This window comes from Stylophora pistillata, chromosome 4 (assembly GCF_964205215.1).
Source record: "Stylophora pistillata chromosome 4, jaStyPist1.2, whole genome shotgun sequence".
In the NCBI taxonomy this organism is placed as follows: Eukaryota; Metazoa; Cnidaria; class Anthozoa; order Scleractinia; family Pocilloporidae; genus Stylophora; species Stylophora pistillata.
In genome coordinates, this window is record NC_142522.1 from 42029355 (window position 1) to 42053490 (window position 24136).

The following is a 24136-nucleotide window of genomic DNA, read 5'->3' on the forward strand; positions in this document are numbered from 1 at the left end:
ATAAATACCCTTTGTTACATGTTATAACTTACAAGTTGGTTAAACTCATCAGATTCTGGAACGCTTTGTCAGGAATAAGCTTCAACATGTTCCATGACAAGTCTCTAAGGAGACAAAAAGTCCGCTCTATCAACTATGTACATGGTTACTTCTTATGGTAATGTGTGATATGTGATAGAAAAATATTCTATGCCTCGTACAATTGGACAACAATGTACAATCGAGCTCGGTGTTCTTAGCATTTACATTTGAAACCGCTTTTAATAAATCAAGGCTAGTTTCGATCGAAAGTCACTCTAAATTAATGGAAATCTATAGATTCGTATTCCTTTCTATAGGCAGAAATATCATTTGCTATGAGTTGTCTACTTACAAGTAGGTTAAACTCGTCAGATTCTGGAACGCTTTGTCAGGAATAAGCTTCAACATGTTCCATGACAAGTTTCTAAGGAGGCAAAATGTTAATTCCGCTCTATCAGCTAAGTACATGGTTGTTTCTTATGTTAATGTGTGAATTGTGATAGAAAAATATTCTATGACTCATACAATTGGACAACAATGTGTAATCAACCTCGCTGTTTTTAGGATTTAAAATTGAAACCACTTTTGATAAATAAAGGCTAGTTTCGATCGAAAGTCATTCTAAATTAATGGAAATCTACAGATTCGTATTTCCTGCTATAGGCATAAATACCCTTTGTTATATGTTGTCTACTTACAAGCGGGTTAAACTGGTCAGATTCTGGAACGCTTTCTCAGGAATAAGCTCCACCTTGTTAATTGACACATCTCTAAGGAGAAAAAATTTTAACTCCACCCTCTCAGCTCTGCAAATGGTTGCCTCTTATGTTACTGTGTGATATGTGATACCAATTAAAACTATTCTATGCCTCATACAATTAGACAACAATGTACTATCAAGCTTGCTGTTTTCAGGATTTAAAATTGAAACCACTTTTGATAAATCAAGGCTGGTATCGATCGAAAATCACGTCAAGAATGGGATTTAATATAGAGTTCTTCAGGGTTTAACGAAATATTCTAAGGAAATTGGAATTAGTTATACTTTTAGGTAAGGAATTCTAAAGGCGATGGCCAGTAAATTTTAGGGACCGTAGCCGGCCATATTGAGTAGTATTAACTGAGGCTACATAGATATTTATGTTACTTGATTGCCTTGTTGAATAGGAATGAACAAAGATGTAAATTTGAAATATTTGCTGAAAGAAGGGGGTAACAGTCTATGTGACCACTGATAAACAAAAGAGAGAATTTGTAATTTAATAACATCATTGAGCTTAAGAAGATTGAGGGATTTAAACAGAGGCTTAGAATGGGATTTTTGTTCTCTGAAAGAAATTATTCTGATTGCTTTTTTTGGATAATAAATAATTGTGTTAGAAATAAGGGAAAGGCTAAACCCCAGACATGGACGCCATAGGTGAGGAATGGATTGATAAGGGAGTAATAAAGCATGACAAGAATATTTCTGTTGATAAAGTGTCTCACTTTTGAAAAGATACCCACAGTTTTGGATAGTTTTAAACTATCCAAAACGTTAATATCACTTTTTCATGTTAAGTTAGAATAAATGTTAAGTCTAGGCACTTAGTGCAGTCAACTTTATTAATTAGTACATCATCAATTTTAATTCGTGATGACTGATTAGGTTTAAGTTTACTGGAATGAAGAAAAAAAAAAAACATAGAGTTAGTTTTTGAAAAACTAAGTGCTAATCGATTACATTTCATCCATCCAGCAACAGATTTTAGTTCACGATTGAGGGTTGTTTCAAGGTGGCCAAGGTTTTTGCTAGAAAACTAAATTTTAGTATCATCAGCAAATAGATGGTATGTTAGTAAGCTAGAAATATTGGACTAACCATTTACTTATAACAAGAATAAAAGGTGTCCTCAAATAGATCGTCGTGGAACACCACAAGTCACTGGTAATGAAAGTGAGTTATAATCATTAACATTTATAAATTGTTCTCTTTGGAATAAGTAAGATTTAAACCAATCAAGCACAACACCTCTTGTTCCATAGTGTACATCTTATTCCATAATGGTTAAACTTAGTTAATAGGATTGAATGATTAATAGTATCAAATGCTTTTTTCAGATCTATAAATATACCACAACCAAATTCATTATTATCTATGGACTGCCGAATAGATTCAGTGAGATAAGAGCATGGGTAGACGATCATTTTGCTCTGAAACCAAACTGAAGTAGATAAAGTATTTTTAATTCTTCCAAATAACTGTAGAGGCGATGGCTCATAGCTTTTTCAAATAATTTACTAAAGTTAGAGAGAACAGAAATTGGTCTATGTCAAATCTTGAGCTTTTCTAAAAAACAGGAGTAATCCTCGCTAATTTTAATTTCTCGGGAAAATTACCTCTAACAAAGGAATCATTGACTACAAATGCAAAAGGCTCGTGTATATGCTCCCTAATAGTTTTCAAAATAATAACAGGTACACTGTAGGGGCCAGAAGACTTGCTAGCATCCATCTTACCAATAAAAGTCCAAATGTCATTTAAAGTGACAGGCGATAAAAAAAAAATTATCCTGAGTAGTTTCCCTTAAGGTAGAATAACGGGTTATGACTTTCCCGGGGGATTCCCTTCTCCCTAGTCTTATCAATATTAGCAAAGAAGTTGTTAAAGATGTTAGAAATGTCATTAGGGTTATCAACAGACTTATTGTTATTTAAAATGCAAGTTATATAACTGTTTTCACATTTATCAATATTTAAAATTGACCTAATACCGGACCACAACCTCTGCATGTTAGACTTATTTAAAGAAAAATATTGATTAAAGTATTTGGATTTACTATCTTTCAGATCTTTAACAGCCCTGTTTCTAATTGTTTTTGTAGAGATAATGAATATTCGGATCTAATTGTTTACTTTTAAGTAATTTGGAATAAAGTTTGTCTCTATATTTAATTTTAGCAAGGATTTCTCTAGTGATCCAAGGTTTACACGATATTTTAACCTCCTTCTTGGAAAGCCTCTTCTAAGGTATATGCGTCCTGCAAACAGAGTCGATTTGGTTATAGAAAAGATCAAACTTGCCATTAGTGTTTAAATTACTATTGTAGATAGATGAGAAATCAAGGTGAGATACTTCATAAACAAACATTTTAAACAATTTAAGGAGGCATAATTGACTTTAAGGTCTTCAATGATCAGAAACTGTGGGAAATGATCACTGAGAAATCTCAGTAACTAGATTTCCACTAACAGCATTAAAGTTGTATGTGTTAGCAGAAATGTTGTCAATTAAGGTGGCACTTCTATCAGTTACACAGGTTGGTTGGAGAATATAAGGCTATAAACAATTAGAGCTCATCATATTAAGAAATTTTTCAGAAGCAAGATGGTTTACACAATTTAGTAGGTTAATATTAAAATCACCTAGTAAAAATAGGATCTTCCTCGCCTGTTTAAATTATCAAGGGAACATACATATTACATTACACTGATGGCATTTATATATTTACAAACCCAAACTATACGTTCATCTTTGTTAAGTTTCGAAGATGGAATGTGCTCTGAGAAAAGGTCTTTAATTTGATTATTCACTTCATTTACTTAAGGATTTGACAAAGCAGTAGCGGAGCAAAGCAATAGGACATAAGTCCCCTACTAAGTTTAAGCTCCAACCCAAACCTCTCCTAAATATTAACCTAATAATTTAAATAGACTAAATAGGCTGCTTAACAAGTGCACGCATCAAGGATATTTACTCGGCGACATTTAGGAGGAATTATTTCAAAGGTACGAAAGTTGTCACCATCAAAAACGTTGAAAAGTCTTTTGAAATAAAACGACTTAAATGTACGCTTAAAGGAGTCAATAAACTCAACCTGCCTAACATCATTAAGTATATTGTTCCACAAATTTTCTATCCTATTAAAATAGCAGTCCAGAAATGTTGATGTACATTTATTATTAATCTTTAAGTTCAGCCCAGGGCACGCTTAAGAGATTGCTTTGGCATAAGAGATTGCTATAGGTAAAAAAAATAAGAATAGCTCTCTCAAATTTTGATTTCAAATAATAAGTGACTGAACAATTCACGCCGCAATCCTTGATTTTTCAAAAGCATTCGACAAAGTTCCCCATCGCCGATTCTTGAAGAAACTTGATTATCACGGAATTCGTGGCCCACTACTTAACTGGTTTGAATCGTTCCTAACACAGCGTACCCAATCAGTGGTAATTGAGGGGGCATCATCTGCCCCTTTAGTTACGACATCTGGTGTTCCCCAAGGAACAGTCTTAGGACCGCTACTGTTCTCAATGTATATAAATGACTTACCTGATACTCTTAAATCTACTGTTAGACTTTTTGCTGATGATGCATTGTTATATGGGACAATTTGTTGTGATGAAGACACAGCCGATCTCCAAGAGGACTTGTGTAGATTAGAAGAGAGGATGATAGTTTGGAAAGAAACTGTTTGGGGCTTCGTCGGTGGGAGTGACGAAATAATTTGGATATATCAACAAAGTTGAAGTGGTAAACTGGCCACCGTAATGATTACAAAAGCTGACGTTTCGAGCGTTAGCCCATCGTCGGAGCGAATAGATAGAATATAGATTAGAAGACTGGCAACAAACGTGGAAGATGGAATTGAATCCTTCAAAGTCTAAGATCATGTGTTTTACAACCAAGAGAGATCCTCCAAAGCGAGAATACCTATTCTGTGGACAAATCCTAGAAGTGGAATCTCATCCTTATCTGGGGGTAATGCTCGATAACAAAATGAGGTGGTCACCACACATTGAAACAATCACATCTAGGGCAAATAAGGTCCTGGGACTTTTCAAGCGAAACCTGTGGAATTGTCCAAAGTCAGTGAAAGAAACCGTGTATATGACGCTTGTGAAGCCAAAACTCCAGTAGGCCTGTAGCGCATGGGACCCACATTACCAGAAAGATAGAGCCGCTCTAGAAAGGGTACAGTGGAAAGCAGCCCGCTTTGTCACTAGAAATTACGATCGAACAACGAGCGTGACGGAAATGCTGCAAGACCTACAGTGGGACACACTTGAAACAATGAGAAGAAATGCAAGGCTCTCCACTATGTACAAGATGTGCCACGGCCTCCTAGATGGGGGGATTATTTGATAACAAACAAAGAAAGGAGAACTCGAGGAAGCCATGATTTTAAATTTATTGTACCGAAAGGACATAAAGATATTTTTAGATTTTCTTTTTTCCCCAGGACAATAACTGAATGGAACAAACTCCCAAAATAAACTGTTTCCAGCCAATCCCTTCGTATTTAAAAAAAAAAAACTAACTTAAATTTATTTATCGGTAGTTTTAAATAGTTTTTAATAATTTTCAATAGTTTTTAATAGCGTTGTATATTTAGTATAGCTTCACTTATTATTATCTTAGAGTTGGCGTGATGTCCTAAACGATTTTCCTGACATAACGATATTTAGATTTAGAGTTAGATTTAGAACTATTTAAAAAGGCTGGTACTTAGGAACAAAGAAAATAAGTAAATAGATAAAAACTGGGAAATGTCATCTCAATAACAAACGCCACAAAGAACGATGTAGTCCTGTGTAATGGTACGTATCTTTGAAGCTTAATAAAATGAACATAGCACTTGACATTTTATTTGTTGTCCAAAAAAGCTTATCGCTCCAACAAAATCAAAGAAACAGGCAAGGGATACGGGATTGATTAAAGCTTACTCGATGCTACGCCGGAACCTCGTTGGTTCTTTAAACAACAGGCGACATACGGCGACGCTCCTGACAAAACACACAATGTCTGGATCGTAAAGTTGCTACTATCTCGTATTTACAGTAACGCGCGCTTATGAAACGATCATTAAACATTGATACGCGAGCAAGCTTCTTTCGTTCACTTAGATTGCCTTGAGCATTGTCAGCTTTCTAAAAGTATAATCTTGGATCGAGCTCAGTCGATTGCTTGACATGTCCTTAGAGAGGAAAACATTGATAAGGGAGCGATGGAGTACAAAAGGATTGATTTGAGAGGGATTCTTGGGAGGGATGTCCTCAGTTTTCCAGTTTTTGATCATAAAATTACACTATTGATCGAAACACTACAACATTTTCTCAGCCCTCTCAGCTATGCAAATGATTGCTTCTTATGTTACTGTGTGATGTGTGATACGAAAATGTTCCTCGGCCTCAGCCCACGAGGAGCTCATTTGGTGGTTTTACAAATCCCTAAAGAGGAAAAAGTCGATAAAGGAGCGGTGTAGTACAAAAGGATTGACTTGAGAGGAAGGTTATCGATTGTCTTTGTCTTTCAGTTTCCTAATATGATCTAATACAAGAACGAAGTTGCAAGAAGGTACTTACAGTATTGCCGTGTTGGGGGGAAGGTCACGCGGTATGTTTGTAATTCCTTTGCACGTAATACTGATTCGATGGTGGCCAAAAGGTTTGCACAGACAGCTTCCTGGATTTAAATATAATGGACAACAGAACCCAGAGGCCATGAGCCAGAGCACCAAAACTAAAGGTGCTAAAGGATTGCAAGTCAATGACCGGATTGAAGATGCCTTGCTCATCTGTTCAATTTAAACAAAAATATATGTATATATCCAGTGAAAATTAACAAATGAATTATCCACTATCTGCATAATGTATGATTTTCGAGATACATGTATGCTAAATCCCACAGGGGATCAACGAACGGCAGTCTAAATCCCACGGGGATCAACGAACGCTTTTCATTCCACTAATTTATTCTTGTTTTTCTCGTTGCCATGTTCCCACCAATAATGTAGCTCCATTTTCTGCCTTTCTCCAAATATAAGACCTCCCATCCCTCAGAGAATTTGTATATTTGCTGCGTGTAAATAGGTTTAAAGTTTTTTCAGCATAGGTTGTTAAACGAGACGACTGTGTTATGTACGTTTGGTATAATACGAATTGATTGTAAAAATCGTGTTTGAAGGCTGCTGATGAATGGAAATACAGGATGAAGCTCTTTCTAGTCCTTTCTAACAAACTGGGTCATTATCCAAATATATAAACGAAGGAAAACGTTTCCGCATAAAGTAATTTCAAGCGCCGACTAAATTACCCACCACTGTATGTTAGGAATAATAGTAATTGGAAAGAATAGAAAAATATTACCTCAGTAAGGCTTTGGGCGGGTCTGCTTTCAGGCGATGTTAAAATTGCAAAACAAATATTATTCTGCCTAATTAGTTTAAAATCGTTGAATATTAACTTATATTGAGGTAATTTCAATTTTCATTTTCATCGAACGGTCTGAAAAACCAAAATCGAATTTCAAAAGGGTTAATGAACTTGTTTTGCTTCAATCGATGCTTTTACGAAGATAAAAGATATAAAGTTCCAAGTTGCTCAGCCTTAATTGTTAGTTTACCCCAAGCCTACTTAATTTGTAACTGCGATATTCCTTTGCACTTAATACCGATTCGATGGTGGCCAAAAGGTTTGCATCGACAACTTCCTGGATTAAAATCTAATGGACAACAGAACCCAGAGGCCATGAGCCAGAGCACCAAAACTAAAGGTGCTAGAGGATTGCAAGTCAATGACCGGGTTGAAGATGCCTTGCTTTTGTTAGAAAGGACCAAAGAAAAGCTGCCGAAGTGGAAAGAGCAGTATCATAATAACTACTAGGTTACATTTTGCGTAATCAGCACATAATCAGCTTAACTACAGGGTTTGACTGCCATTTATTTCGGGTTATAGATTGAATCTGAAAAATCTAAATATTAAGAGCGCCTTTGTGAATTGACCGAGTGAAAATCGAAAAGTGTGGCACATCGTCGACAAATTGAAGACCTTCCTATTTTTGCCCAGAGACGCCTTGTAGTTAATATAATAACGTGGTAAAGTTTTTTCCCCGACTTGCTTCTTTCTTCTAGAAAATTCACGAAAACTGAAACGAGCGTTGGTAGCCGTAAAATGGCGGAAATTAGTGCCTCCAGTAGAGGCAAATGGACTTGGTCCATGAAAAGCTCAAAAGAAAGCAAGCTCGCATCAATTTTATGAATTTGTATCAGAAGGACTGAGGTATGGTGCAAGTCTAAAATTGGACCATTTCCTTTAATTTGGAGTTCGCGGAAAGCTTTTGAAAATCACCAATATTTCAATCCAAATATGACATTTCGTAGCAAATTTTCAACTATCATTTTCATTTCCTCCGTAATAAAGAAGGCTGCCTCCTGAAGCCTCCACAAGCAAAATAACAAATTTAAAGAAAATCTTGAGCAAGATTGGACTAGACCAGCGCTTTGCAACATTTTGGAAAACGTCCTCAGAATAATAATTCTAGAAGGGAAAAACCCGAAAAAAGGGTTAGCTAAATAATTCTCCTAAAAAGATGCCTTACTAGGGCTAGTAACCCTTCTAGAATGTACCGCATCTTTGTGACCTCTCCTTCATCCAACGCCTAAAGAACAGGTGATCTAGTCCGACTGCTGGAGGTGTGTTGGGAATTGGCGCTCGATCTAAAATGAAATCTACTAGGGCCTCAACATCGGTGTTGCTGACAACCTTTAGGTGTTCAGATATAACTTTACGGCACGACTTTTAGCTAAAGTAACATTAGCTGAAGTATTAAAGGCATAACATTTTTCTCGATACAGTTGTTTTAGTTTGCGAACAGTTTCCAATTTGGGAAGAACTTTCTTAACTCAGCTAAGATTCTTTGTTTATATTTGGAATTACAAATTTCAAATCGTTCATTATACATTTATCCTCAATTCTAGTTCACCGTGGTAGTCTATTTCAATTATTTGGTACTTTGCCTCCGTTTCGTCTTTATTCTGACTTTTGATCCTTTCCCTAATCTTTTTTTACTCGAGCTTTCCGGAGAAAACACCCGAGCTATAAAATCGGTTGTTTTTTGTTTTGTTTTGTTTTTTTCGTGTGTGTCTGTGTGTTCAGTCAAAATAACGCAGTTCCACTACAGCGCACGCGCGAAGAGTAAGCGCATGCGTCGAATGTACCCCAGAGTACATGGTTTAAAGCAATGGCTGCTTTCGTGGACAGTTCCTTGCTTGATGCACGCGAAAGAAATTCGATGGCTATTACGCTCAATATATATACAAAGTCACACACTGTTCGTGGTAAACCCACTCTAAAACTTGTGGAACGTCTTGGGAACTAGTCGGTCCGCGAACTTTACGAGAGGTCAATTTACGAGCGATCTTGACGAGTGAACCTTGTATCGAGAAATATCAAGCGAAAGCTGCTCTATCAAACGAGCTATCTCATATTCTGTTTACATGTAAACACAACCGTGTATTTAAATATGATCGAGAACCCAGTAGAATACCAGAAGCTACTCTAAAACGTCCCAGAAGAAAGGGCAGAAAACTGAAGGAATCGAATTTTTTTATGAGCGTATTCGTCCAAGCATACCGAAGTCCTCTCGGCTACGTCGTTATGTGAAGGTTAGAAGAGTTACAAGGAATGTTTGTAAGCTTAATAGGAAGAGGGTAAGATTAGATAAAGTTACACGACACGAGAAGAAGTATTTGTTGAATTGTTCTGTGAAGGCATATAGAGCAAGTGGGTATTTATCAATGTTTTCTTGTAATTAGACCCATGTGTCTTTATAAGAGTCAACCACACCTATCAAAGTATTGTAAGTTTCAACTGAGCTCAGATATAGAAAAAAACCCTGGACCTACTCCAATGTACATCGACCCTAGCAAAATAGTAGCGGCACCATATAGCCAGGCTAATGAGTTGGTATTTGGACAAACTCAGAAAAACAATGTGTTGCAATGAGTTTCTGCTCTTTGATTTACAGTAACAAACAAGGAATCAAATCAGCTAGTGAAGTTGAAATGGTAAACTGGCCACCATAACGATTATAAAAGCTGACGTTTGGAGCGTTAGCCCTTCGTCGGAGCGAAAAGAGGAATTGTGGGTTGTGTGTGCTTTTAAAGGCAGAAAATGGAACTACGTTATTGCTATAATAATAACGTAGCTCCATTTTCTGCCTTTAAAAGCACACACAACCCACAATTCCCCTTTTCGCTCCGACGAAGGGCTAAAGCTCCAAACGTCAGCGTTTATAATCGTTACGGTGGCCAATTTACCATTTCAACTTTCTTGATATATTCAAATTATTTCGTTACCCCCACCAACGCAGCCCCAAACAGTTTCTTTCGAAACTATCAGCCTTAATTCTGCTAATGATCTCGTGTCAGTAATTATCAGGGTCGGACACGTAAAGCGGCGAAGATGTCGAATAATAACAGAACAGCACTTCGACCAACAAGTTTAATGACGGCGAAGAATACCGATATTTACAAAACGATCCGGTCGCCCTTTCATCAAAGATCACGAGACTCAGGGACCCGTATAAACCACACGGTGAAGGGCGGTAAGCGAAGAAAAGGAACAGTTTTACGCACCTAAAATTTTACAAGCGCTTCACCACGTGCGAAAAAGGGGTAGCGAGTAAAATTACTACTGAAGGATTGTGGTCTACGTGACATAAGAAAAAAAATGAAAATGGAACGGACTAAAACATAAAACCTTGTTGAGCAATAGCCTCAACAATAATGAATATTGGTATTGAAATTTGTCTCAGTTAACCAGACAATCATTTTTAATGCAGACAGAATTAGCCACACTTTAAAATGTGTTGGAGACTGACTATGAACCTCAATACAATAAGAGCTACCCTGGTACTGTTCATCAAGATTACTTCAATTTTCTTAAACTTGGCCTTTAAAGTCATTGAAAAGTCTTTGAATTTCAACCTTTGGCATCTGTAGGAACCTACTGCTATATGGCAATATGTTATTTTGATTGTTGTCTAGTACCATCACAACATTCATGACACTCCAGCTGACAAAAATAAACACAAGTAGACTTATTTATGACCAGCAATGACGAAATTTCGTGAAGACAGTAACAATGATAATATGGCAGTCCCCTGAAGATAACTCCATATGTGCGATATTGAAAGCCCGAGTTCACGCAGCTATGCGTTGAGTTTCATTGTAAGTTTCCTTTCTTTCCTTTGATGTGTTATAGTTGTTTGTTGTTTTGTGTTCTGCTTCCTGGCTCTTCTCAGTGTGTGATATTACTCAGTTACATTCAATTCTGAATGTAACGACTTACTAATAAGAAAAATGATCACATTGACAAGTTTAAACAACAACAAACATATGAAACATATGTATGAACTGCGGTTATGAGACGTATATGTGAACGATCCTTCGCAGTAAAGCACTATTTGAGCAATAGTGAAAATCAGACCTGAATTAATTTGATGGCCTGCTCCCAGTTGGCTTGTTAGCTCCATTGGTAGAGCGCTGCACTAGTATCGCAGAGGTCAGTGGTTCGAATCCCGTACAGGCCTGAAATTTTTTTCAGGTCTGATTTTCACTATTGCTCAATAGTGCTTTACTGCGAAGGATCGTTCACATATACGTCTCATAACCGCAGTTCATACATATGTTTCATATGTTTGTTGTTGTTTGATTTATCATCTACGGGTTTATGTCGAATTAATTTGATGGCCTGCTCCCAGTTGGCTTGTTAGCTCAATTGGTAGAGCGCTGCACTAGTATCGCAGAGGTCAGTGGTTCGAATCCCGTACAGGCCTGAAATTTTTTTCAGGTCTGATTTTCACTATTGCTCAAATAGTGCTTTACTGCGAAGGATCGTTCACATATACGTCTCATAACCGCAGTTCATACATATGTTTCATATGTTTGTTGTTGTTTGATTTATCATCTACGGGTTTATGTCGAATTAATTTGATGGCCTGCTCCCAGTTGGCTTGTTAGCTCAATTGGTAGAGCGCTGCACTAGTATCGCAGAGGTCAGTGGTTCGAATCCCGTACAGGCCTGAAATTTTTTTCAGGTCTGATTTTCACTATTGCTCAAATAGTGCTTTACTGCGAAGGATCGTTCACATATACATTGACAAGTTTGTTAAAACCTTATTCACGGTTATTCGTGGCTGTAAAATTACAAGATGGGAACAAGATTGAAATAATTTCAGCCTTGCGTGACAAACACTTGAATGTGTTTCATCTACAGCAATATCAGAATGCTTCCCGTCTTCAAGGTCTTCGACAAACAACATTTGATCTACCGATGACTGAACTGTCGTCTTTCAAGTCCACGATGAGGTTCAATTTTACCCTAGAACTTTCTTAAAACTTAAATATGTTCGAATATGCCAAGAAAAACAGACGTCCTCTGCTAGCTTATGGAATGCGATATTGTAAACAACTTCGCCATGGGAAAATGAATGAAAGTTTGACACGAAAGCAGTGATAAAAACTAGGCTAGCTAATTGTATTGATTTTCTGATCGAAGAAAGCTTGGCGAAGATGTCGTTGCACATCTGTAATGATCCGTCAGGAAGAATATATCCAAGAGCTTCTACAGTTGAAGAAGCGTGGGTGTTTTCGAATGTTTTTAAAAGCTTTTTAAGGGTTTTACTGGAGCGAATTTGTATAACCCGTTCGTTGCACGCATACCTGTAGTGCTTATTAATATACTTGCCTTTATGCAGATTTTTGTGCCTTTACTGTCTCCATCAGCAGACGAACATCCTTATCTTCTACAGTAATGGTTGATTAAATGAAAAGTTCCTAACTGTGCTTAATTGTTCTTCGGAAGAAAACAATAATCCAAAGTGATTGCAGGTATACATACAAAGGAAACTGAAAAAACAGGTTCCTGGGGTTTTTCCCTTTAAAAATTTACATATGCCCCAGCTATATTAGGCATAGTCTCGGTGTCGATGCTTTTAAGTCCTCTCGAAAAACTTATCTCTTTAAATCTTATCTTATCTCCTAGGTATTGTAGGTTTTATTATTCTATTGTCTATTTCTTATGTGAAGTGCTTTAGAACTTTTGTATAAAGCGCTATGTAAATGATGCTTTTATTATTATTATTATTATCATTATTACTATTAAAGCAGGTTCCTGGGGTTTTTCCCTTTAAACTGAAAGGAATAACAAAATATTGTGTGATATGGTACGCAAAAGTGCATCAGAATTCAATGGATATAGTTCATTGTACGCCAATACCCTCCAAGCCGCACATCCTCTTTTTAGATAAATTTGCAACATTATAACCGAATTTCTCAGACCGTTTAAAGTCGACCACGATTCATTCACCATATTTCCGGCAAGCGAGTTTCTCTTACATCAGGTGGATAATATGCTAATATGTCAAGTCATCTGGAAAATGTGAACAGTGTTCACATCCAAGATAATTTTTTAAGACAAAGGAATAATTTCAAAAACATCTCGCAGGAGAGATTTCTAAAAACGCTGATTAATCTTGCAGAAAGATAGCGTTTAATGTCACAGGAGACCATACTACGATGTCGAATCCAACTAGCATTCTGACCCACTACAGTTATTGCGTGTTACTTAGGAAGCGTTATATCTTTACATCAAATTAACGGGTAAAAGAGATAAAGCTACCATTGGATATCTAGTTAATTGAAGACAGGAGACTATGTTTCATGGGATGCATGGGACTCTACAGATAGATCGAATCTAAAGATAGATAGACAGATAGATAGATAGATAGATAAATAGATAGCTTTATCAAAAAATCACATGACAGCCTAATGAGGCTGAATTGCATGAATATTTACAATTCAATACTGGCTAAAATTATAAATTCTCAGTTCACAGAGCATATTATTTACAAGAATAATACAAGAATAATGCATATACACAGACCTGGGAGAAACGCTTGATGCGCATTATTGGGTTAATAAACAGACGTTTATTTCTAAGATTATCAGTAATATGGTTCTTCGGTGGAAAAAAATGAGTTTTGTGCTGGGTATTGGACACTATCGGTTCGAAGCATTTATTAATTCGAATATATCAATAAAGTTAAAATGGTGAATTGACCACAGTCACGATTATAAAAGCTGACGTTTCGAGCGTTAGCCCTTCGTCGGAGCGAAGAGAGGAATTGTGGGTTGTGTGTGCTTTTAAAGGCAGAAAAAGGAGCTACGTGATTGGTGGGAACATGGCAACGAGAAAAAACACGAATGAATTAGTGGAATGAAAAGCAACGTCAGATTTTATAATCGTAACGGTGGCCAATTTACCATTTCAACTTTGTTGATATATTCAAATTATTTCGTTACCCCCACCGACGCAGCCCCAAACCGTTTCTTTAGAAACTATCAGCCTCGAAACATTTATTACTTTGTCCGATACGTCTATCCTTCGGTGAGGTAAAATTAAACAATGAAAGGTTGTCAAGATATGAGAGGTCAGGTGAAATTGCAGAAAGGGCTCGCTTTTGGACACATTCTATGTCGTTGCTTAAATAATCAGGCAGTACATGATGGTAAAGAGGAGCACAATATTCGAGTGGAGGTCTAATACAAGTATGCTAGAAACTGATGATATTACGAGCCGGAACTTTGGCGCGCTTTAGCAATATGAGAAAGAATATCCGCTTTTTAGCCTTTATTAGTACCTCAGAAATATGACAATTCCATTGTGGGTGCTGTCTATTGTTACGCGTTTTAACATTGTTTACACGTTCAAGTTCCTTAGAGTTGACAGTAATCGCATCAAACTGGTGTTGTGTTCTTTTAATGTCAATCAGCAGTTCTTCACAATTATGCCATCAGAGCCACCGGCCTTTCTCGAATTCAGCTCTAAAAAAAGCTTAAAGACCTTTGATGGGCTGATCGTTAAGACTTCAGAGTTGTTCGAAAATGGAGGAAGACACACAAGCGGGCCATAATCCTGCATTGGCTCAATAGGAGCAGTACTGATCATATTTGCAGTGTCTAAGTTGAAGCGCACCGCGATCCCGTCAAGGTGGAGATACGAGCATATGTCTTCGCCACCAGTAGTCGGAGCCATACTCGCTATCATCTTGACCTCATTCCACGTCTAATATTGCACCATTTTTAAATTGGAGCTTATAGCTCAGCTAACAATGTTCGAACGTTTTTTTTTTTTTTTTTTTGTCTTTGAGCTCAACTTAACATTGAAAAAAATAATTTTCTATCTTGTTTTGACCCATTAGCACCGCGGCTCAGAAAAACGATGTAAGCGATGGTTGGGGAAAAAAGATCAGGACCCTGAGACACTCTTCCTTCAAAACTTGCGTATAGTAAGATTGTCGAAGTTATGTGACTTCTTATGGGGATCACATTCGAAAATTAAAAAGATGAGACACGTTTCTAACGGAGAATTTGGTTTATCAACTAAGTTGAGATTGTAAAGTGGCCACCGTAAGGAGTTAAAAAGCGGACGTTTCGAGCGTTAGCCCTTCGTCAGAGCGAATGGAGGAGTTGTGGGCTGTGTACATACTATACGTACATTCAGCTTTATTTATACACGGCACCAATTTCATGTAAAATATGCTCTTTCATTAAATATACAAATAATCATTCATAAGCAGTCTAAAACCAGCACTATTTCTACTGATTAATACAATTATACAACTTATGCTAATACTAATATTCCAATACTATATACCAACAGCAATGCTTAAACTAAAAACTAATACTACAACTTGTCATAAAATAAGAGCTAATAAATCCTGAAATAAGAAGATCGTTAAAATTATAACAAAAAGCAATTGCTATGTAAGCAGGGATTCTTTGAAGGCAGCAACAGTAAATTTACCGTAGAACAGCATCCACAGGAAGCCAGAGGACTTGATCCATTTGAAGAGATGTCAACAACGGCCGCTGCAGCAGGCTCCTCTGAATTAGCGAGTTCAACCGAAGGCACGTTCGAGTCGTTCGGGTTGTTAGCTTGTAGGGCGAGTAGTTCATCTTTCGACGAATAAGCTTTCTTCAGCTTTGTTCGCAATGATGCAGAATCAGTGCCTTGGGTTTGCATCGTGTGAGTGGTCGAATACTATTTTATAACTATGTCACCAACTCTAAAAGTGAGCGTCTTGTGGGTTTGGTCTTCTGAGAATTCGCCGATATCGTTGATTTCAAGAAGAACCTTGATTAAACAAATAAGTTCTTCAAAGTTTCCAAACCATTTAAATTGATAATTTTTTTGTAGATAGCTGAGTTTACTCACAAGAACCGCAAAATTACTGTTTGATGTAGAAAGTTGCTCATATTCTTGACCAGAAAATGGCAGAGCGTACGAAGCAACTCCATGCGTGGCTGCCATTACTCGATACTTCATAGTTTAGCGTTATTGTGGGATAGGAGACGATGACGAGGATTTCACCTCTCACGGTTACGGCATATAATTAGAAGATTACTTATGTGTTTGGGTTTATATGTAGAAAGCGGAGCTACGCTATTGGTGGGAACATGGCAACGAGAAAAACACGAATAAATTAGTGGAATGAAAAGCGTTCGTCGATACCTGTGGGATCAAGAGTGCCGATTTGAAAGATAAACTTTTGCTCGAGAGTTTTGCGGCTTTCCGTGCTGCCTAAATGTAAGGAAAGACCGCAGATTGCCATATGTTGCTTAGAATGATTAGGTAAATTAAAGTGTCTAGCGACTGGTTTTGACGCGTCCTTGCCGTTCCTTTCTACGTCGCGAAGGTATTCTCGGAAACGGTCACCTAGTCGTCTTCCTGTTTCGCCGAAGTACAGTAAAAACCCGCCGTCAAGAACACCCATTTTCGGGACGCAGGCTTATTTGGTTCTTATATATCGGGTATTTCAGGTGAGATCAGCCTGAAAGTGTTCTCAAGTGTTCCTAATTGTTTACTTCTAAACAAATGTAAGGGATTTACTAACTATGATGAAACACATAATTTTGAACAATTTGTTGTACATTTGCTATACACAGCAAGTGAAATTACTAGCATTTATACAGAGATCTTAGTGCAATACCACAGTAAAGCTACAGACACTGTTTGTTCTATTAAACTGAAAAGGGAATAATTTTTATATATAAGATCAATTTTCAATTTTCAGGCTGAATGTGTTCTTATATATATGCGCCTTTTTTACCAAATTTCAGCCTGGGAGTTCTTAATCCACATGTTCTTGTATGCGGGTTTTTACTATATATCTTTTTGCAATAACCGCAAGTTATGCAAGAGATTACGTTGGCGGAGGCGCACGAGAAGACGGTGATCAGTGATCTTAATGGATCGTTTGGGTCACGATATTTTCTCAGCGTTGTGAATGAAAGGGCAAGTTTTGTATCATGCGCGAGCGCATTTGAAGGTTCCGGGTTGATCATTAGTTTGGAATGAACTTCCGACCAAAAAATTGCTTATGTTTTTGTCGCGTTTAAATGAAATGAGTGGAGGTTGCGAAAAGATAGTACCAGTCTCTGAATCCTTTTGAAGTAATTTAAAGTTTTTGAGAATAATGGACTTAACTGAGTGGTTGTTAGGGTGAAACGTGGCCGGGGTTACCTAGTCGTAAAACGGCTAAACTAATTAGGGGTTAGGCGTAAAACATTGAAGAATTTTAACCATTAGCTGTCCAAGAAATTAACCCTGAAAAAGTTTGGTGACAACAATGGAAAGCTGTTCAAGTTTTCCGTGAATAGGCCAAAATTTGTAACCGTTAGCCGTAAAAGCGAGCACACCATTAAAGCCATCATTACTATATTGATTTGGGTAATTCTTGAATGAGACACTTATTGAAAAATATTGCAACTAAGCGAAACTGCATGACTTTTTTTTTTTTCTGAAATGCCAAGTAGTTACAAGTAGCAAGGGGGTAGAAGAAGAAGCTCCTGATCCCGATTCACGCACGAATTTAAGAAAGAACCGCGCGTCACGTGTTCTTTAAACAGCTTTTCACAAGTCACAAGAAGAGAACTTCAAATCTCGCCTTAACTTGTCTTTCTGTAAAACTCACTCGTCCTGCACTAATATTGGTCTAAATCACGCGTTAAAACTATATCTCTTTTTTAGTCAAAAAACAAAAAATGATCGGAAAATTAAAATATGACTAGATTGTCTGGGTGTATAAATTTGAAAAACTCATTCATACTCTTACTGTTTTTCTAAATATTTCAGATCACAGCCAATATTATTTTCGAAATTTTCCACAAGGAGGGTACCATGTTTTTCTGCCTTAAAGCGTTTGCCAGAGGTCATTCATCCTAACTGCAATACCTTGTCACGAGAGGCTGTCTCCGTTAATTAGGACGCGGATATTTTAAATTTCGTACACTCGAGGAAGCCTTCCCTTACCACAGGGCACTCTTAGGTTCGTGGCTGTATTTGTTTTGAAAAACACTCGTAACCAGTAGCGTAAGTAAAAATTGTCTTAGAAAGAAAAAAACCTAATAATAACTTGGATTTTCTCCGAATTTTCATTTGCTTATTGGAGATTGTCCCATTTCTGATACAGTCTTATTCTAAAAGGGTAAATTCATGAATTCAATCTGAATAAGCCTGTGATAAAATTAAAACAAGCCGCGAATACTCATCTAAAGAAAATCGTCATTTTACAAAAGCAGTTTCTTCGTCTAATGTACTTTTCCGATTATACATCTCACAGTGCTCCTCTTTTTAGTCGTTCGGGAATTCTACCGATAAAAATGCTTTACTTCAAATTGGTTGCCTCTCTGTTACATGACATCAAAAATCGCTGTGCTCCTCCCAATATTTCTGAACTTTTTACTCACTCTGAACAGGTTCATTCCTACTCTACTCGTTTCTCAGTAGCTGGAAGCTTTTATATAAAACAGGCGAGAGCAAATCATCAGTTGTTTTCCTTTTCTAGAGTTGGTGCGAAAATATGGAATGGCATCCCCCATGAACTTCGTAAGCTAAGGAAAGCACCTTTTAAACGTGAGCTAACTCACCTGCTTTTGAAAATTCTTGAAATTGAGGAGATGAATGTTGACTTGCGCTACCTTGACCTTTCTTGCTTACATTTGTATTTCAACTGATTAGCTTTCTCTTTGACCTGTTAAAAACTCCCTTGTGTGACTGGCTCAGTTAAAACCTTTAACATGATTATCACTACTATCATTTATTATTTATTTTTATTTACTCATTTATTTATTTATTTCATTGTTGTGTGTGTGTGCGTGTGTGCGCGCGCGTGCGTGCGTGCGTGCGTGCGTGTGTGTGTGTGTGTGTGTATGTGAGAGAGCCTATACAGTGTCTGTTTAAGTAGCCCGCCTAGAATAGCTTTGCTAACTGCGGGCTACAAATGCCTTTATTTCTCTAATTTTAAAAATAAAGTCAATTTTTTTTTCAAACAAGGCTATAAAGCGAAGTCAGGCAAAGAAATATGTTCTGTGTATCTGGATGTATCAGGATGAATAGCAAGAACTGATGATTTTTTAGAGGATACAAGACACCTTTCAGATTTCAATCAAGCACTTAGATTAGCTTACTGACAACTTGATTACGGAAAATAGGGTTTGTACTCAATTAAATCATCTCCCGAATTTTTGAACCCTGAATACTCTTTATTTTTTGCAAATTTCAAATTTTGTTCCGGTTTTCACAAAAGAGTTTGGAGTATATTTATCTCTCCCATCTCTCCACCCTCTCCCCCTCTCATTCTTTCTTTCTTTCCTTTTTTCTTTTTTTTTTTTTTTTGAGGATCCAATTAACCAGACCGATTGTTAAGCGTGCTAGTTTTCGAATGCATCTTTCTCGCGAAATTAAGTTCCACGGCTATAGGTACGGTAAAGAAACGTTCTTTATCATGAAAACTGACATAATTCGTGTTCGCAATTATGTGATTTAACAATCACCTCTTTCAAGAGTTAAACGTTCTCTATAACACACTTGAAAATACCCTGAGAGTCTGGCCGCGCCGTACATCCTTTGACTTAAAGAATGAGAAGACAAAACATTTCCTGTCACTGTGATTAAATTTAGGAGCCATCATTCGTGAAGAAACAGATCGAAAGCAGATTCCCCAGCTGCATGTATTTGGTGGATTTTTAATTTGTTCGTTACAGATATAACACGTTTAACCCCATTAAGCTTTTTACAAACAATTTTTGAGTAATCTGCGAGGTCATGTTTGCTGGTATTTGCAAATGGCATGGCTGATGGGTGTCAGCTTTGGCCGTGTGACGGTTGACTTTGACAGCATTAACAGCATTTTTCTGTTGATAAAACAGGGTGCGGGAATTTTGTCGTCTGGATCATTCCTGGCATATAAATAACAATGGAGTTTCGAAACTTATTTTCAAAAACTGTTTAGTGTGTTTACATTTAAATTTCCTTAAGCATTCTTCACTCGGAGGAAGTGGGCTCACCCCGGAGAAAGAAATTTCCCTTGCTTGGCTCAGCCCACTTCAAAATACATTCTTAGCATTCTCGTTGTCAAATATTCCCAGATTTCATTTTCGTTCTGTTACCATGTCAACAAGAGCTGATAGTCCTCGAGAGATCGCATATCCTTCATCCAGCGTTTGATCGTGACCATAGCTAATCTAGATCATAGTCAATCGTGACTTAAGTATTGTGCCAATCGTTTCATCATGGCTTCATCAAGGAAAAATAATCTGTTAACTGATGTTCAAAGATCCATTTTGTCTCGGTATTTTGACGAAGGCATGACTGGAAAGGGTCAAGCCCACAACGATCTCATTGAACAGGCTAGTGCAGAAGCTAAAGGGGCTAAGGAAACTGTAAAGGTAAGACTTGCATTGGTTAAAATGCTTTTATAGATTCCATATATTTATATTAGATAGTAGCGTAAATATGGAATGTTGCTCGGATCCTTTTCTGTCATCTTGCTGGTAAGGCGTGTGTTTCAGACCCTTTTACTGGTGGTTGCTGCGAATGTCACGCACCGTAGTGAAATCTTCCAAGCGCTTTTACTATTAAATAAATTAGTTATACACTTTTGAATTAAATAAAAACCGATTCGATTTACTATTAGTTCTTTAATTGTTATTGAATATTTAGAATTGGATTGGAAGCGAACGAAAGAAGAGAAAAGCAGCGGCAAGTTCGACTTCAAGTGACCAAGATACTGCACCGTCAGCAAAAAGCGTAAAAAGCATCCCCTACATACGAGCTCCTACGTCATACAATAACTTTTGTAAGGAGCTGTTCAAAAAAGGTAAAAGTTTATGAAATATTCTTCTATGCCACATATATTATTACGAACAAACAACACAGAAGTTAAACACCCGTTTTGAACTTGATGTTTCTTTTCAAAGTGAACTTAATCGAAGCTATGTTTGATCGAGTAGGGTTTTTGTCGTTCTTTAGTAATTGGATAATAGTTTAGAGCTAAACAAGATAGTAATTAAACTAAACGCTCATGCGCACTTTGTATTTAAATTCTAGATCAGTGTCGAAACCTTTCTATGGTAGAAAGAAATTCGTGTGCTGCCAAAGAGTGGACGAAACTCACTGATGAAGAAAAAAATTTAGATAAGAGTTCGCAGAATATAGCGGGCGAATTGAATGCCGAAGATATTGAAAGGACCGTAAAAAAGATAAGAGATCAAATAATTAAGCTGGTGAGTCATAATTATTATATTATTTTCAATTCCTCGGTGTTTGACGAGAATCAAAATAGTATATTCCACATTGATTCCGTTGACTTATTTCAATCAGTTCTCAAAATACTTCAACAACACGGGTCGGGGGAAATGTGAAAAGGTAAATCTTCAAATCCCCACCTCAATAGATCCTGTGAGTATTTGAGCATATAGATTTTGCATAAAAAGCGAACAAAGAGAAAAAAAACATTTGAATATGGTAAAAAACAAAGATTGAAGTATAGAAAGCTGGAGAAGAGGAAGGAAGAAGAAGCAAAGAATGAAATAGTCGCAGAATTAAATCCTTAATCATTGAGTTGTTAAACTCTTTCCTGTCAGCTTAAATAAGCTTCTTGTTAAATCCATCATTATTTCATAATGCTGAAAATATATTGGCCTGTTCATTTAAAAGCTGTTGAACTGTCTCTTATAGGTAAACATTCTTGATGGATATGGCTGTTGCACTGCGGTACTACAAAAAGATCCTGATGGACAGTTGTTTGGTTTTGGATCTCCTGCAGGTCAAGACTTTTTGTCAAGGAATCCCGAGTTGATGTTTAAATTCAAAAGCCATTTTGGTGGTAAGCTTTTCACTATTTTTTCGCAGTGTATTTCTACAAAATCTAACACCTCCATGTAGGTCACCTGTAATAAAGTTTCATGAGTAAAGTGTAAGATGCCGGGGGTTGTCCCATATACTGACTTCCGGAATATGGGAATGATCTGCTGAAAATGGTAGAGTTTTTCAAGCTTAAGCTTTGTGTCAAAAATAGTGTATCCTTTTGAATTCCATTTCCAACTTTGTCTACAGTTCCTGTCAAGTAATTCAGGGTATACATATACCATTATTATGCTAAATAACCAACTATCCTCAATGACAGTGACCACCACCCAAGAATTAAACTCTTTCTGATCTTATAGGTTATTATCAAAAAATATTGTTATTTGTCACAAGGGTAATTAATAGTATAGGGATCCTGTGGAACACCCATACTCCCTAAACCAGTTGGAATACCCCTCGGAGTAGTTAGTAACATCTAAATTATGTTTATTTACAGGTGCAGACAACAAAGATGTTACATATAAAGACATAACAGCATTATTCAACCAAAAATACAGTAAGATTGCTGTGATTATTGTATGCATGCATTTGTGTGATTCCATGTACGTTTTTGTGATTACAAATTTTTGGATTCCAGCACACACCTCTTCATTAATAGTTATTACTTAAATCTCTGGGAGTGTGTAATCCCATATATTGGATATCGTAGAAAATATATGAGGGTACACACCCATATAATTAACTAGTAATTATAAATTAAAAGGTGCGTGCTGGAATCCAAAAAGTTGTAATGGTTTCAAGCTCTATGTCAAATACCAGGGTATTGACTATTCAAATCCATTTCTAATTTTTTTTTCTGTCACATTCAGAGTATAGCTTTATATACTAATTAAGCACTTTTAAATCTCAGCCTTTACCAAAACAATAATATGTGGCCTCCACCCTAGAATTGTTAAATTATAAAAATATTTATATTCTGGCAGTTATTTAGCAATAACCCCTTTTATTTGTCATAAATACGATATATGAATTTGAGATTTTCAGGTTCACCATTTTGGGGTTCTGGCTGAACACCCGAACCCAAGTCCACATGGTGTATACCCCAAAAATTAATTATTATAAAGGCTACATTATTATTCGTAGAAGTTATAAAAGATATTGCTCTTTGGGTCTTGGGACCAACATCATTAAATACCACCTATATACTCAATCTTGTCATGGTTTGAGAATGTTTATATTAGCTTTTACATTTTCACTAATATCATAATTACTCAAAAATGTCAATGATGTCATATTTCTATTTCCTATAAGGGTAAGCCATAATGAATAATTGTTGGAGCTCCTCCAACGTTATATAAAACTTTCTGTTCTCAGTGATACAGGTTTCTTAATCATTCTATAGTTGCTTTTACTGGCACAGCCAATTTAAAGCCCTTAAATTATTGTTATCTGGGATATCTATGGGGCTATGCTATATATATCACAAAAAAACTCTAAAATAAAGGATACACCAGACAATATTTACATCAAAATAGGCGAGTTTTGGAAAGTCTCAACAGCCCTAGAAAACTATTACATTCTCCGAAATCTTAGTGCTAAAATTGCAAAAGGTTCACGAATACTGGTAGTAATCAATTCGTTTTTCAACTTCAACTTTTTATTTGCTTACCCATATATTTTCTTTGATAGACTATTCAAAAAGAAACAGAATTATTATATACAGAAGCTTGTTTTAAGGTTAAAATTATCTTGAGAGTTTGTAAGTGTATGAATCATGAGTATGAAGTATGTTAGCTACCATTAAAAGATCATGAAGAATGTATTTTGATATGCACACATAATTAGTATATGCTGACTTAGTTTTCTCATTACCTTTAGGTCAAATGGTTGGAAAACCTTCAAGAGTGCCATACCTCAAGGGTGGTTTTGAGGTTGAGGGACTTCCTGAAGATTTGCCTTTTCAGAAGTCTTTCATGTATGGAGCCCCATTGCAAGGAAATAGTCATGATGCTGTTGAGACTCCAATTAATCAAGAGCCCATCCCAACAGAAGCAACTCAACAAATACTGGCATCCCTGTTAGCCCACATTGCTGGAGACAGAGTGTCAAGGCATGCACTTAGTGGTGATGGTATCATAAA

At 36.8% G+C, this 24136-nt stretch overlaps 1 protein-coding gene across 4 annotated transcripts in view; it reads right to left on the minus strand.

Annotated features, from left to right (window-relative positions):
• The window catches only part of LOC111347096 (uncharacterized), a 104205-nt gene extending 91437 nt beyond the window's left edge, over positions 1-12768 (minus strand). For 2 of the 4 annotated variants that reach the window (XM_088757627.1, XM_088757624.1), the window contains exons 1-5: positions 8381-8914; positions 6367-6578; positions 720-791; positions 374-445; positions 33-104 (exon numbers count right to left, since the gene is read on the minus strand). In XM_088757627.1, coding sequence (XP_088613753.1) covers positions 33-104; positions 374-445; positions 720-791; positions 6367-6578; positions 8381-8413 — 461 coding nt within the window. In that variant the 5' untranslated portion in view covers positions 8414-8914. Of the gene's footprint in view, positions 1-32; positions 105-373; positions 446-719; positions 792-6366; positions 6579-8380; positions 8933-12531 lie in introns of those variants that run through there. The other 2 variants (XM_088757625.1, XM_088757626.1) reach the window with 2 other exon arrangements.
• Between the last annotated feature and the right edge of the window lie 11368 nt (positions 12769-24136).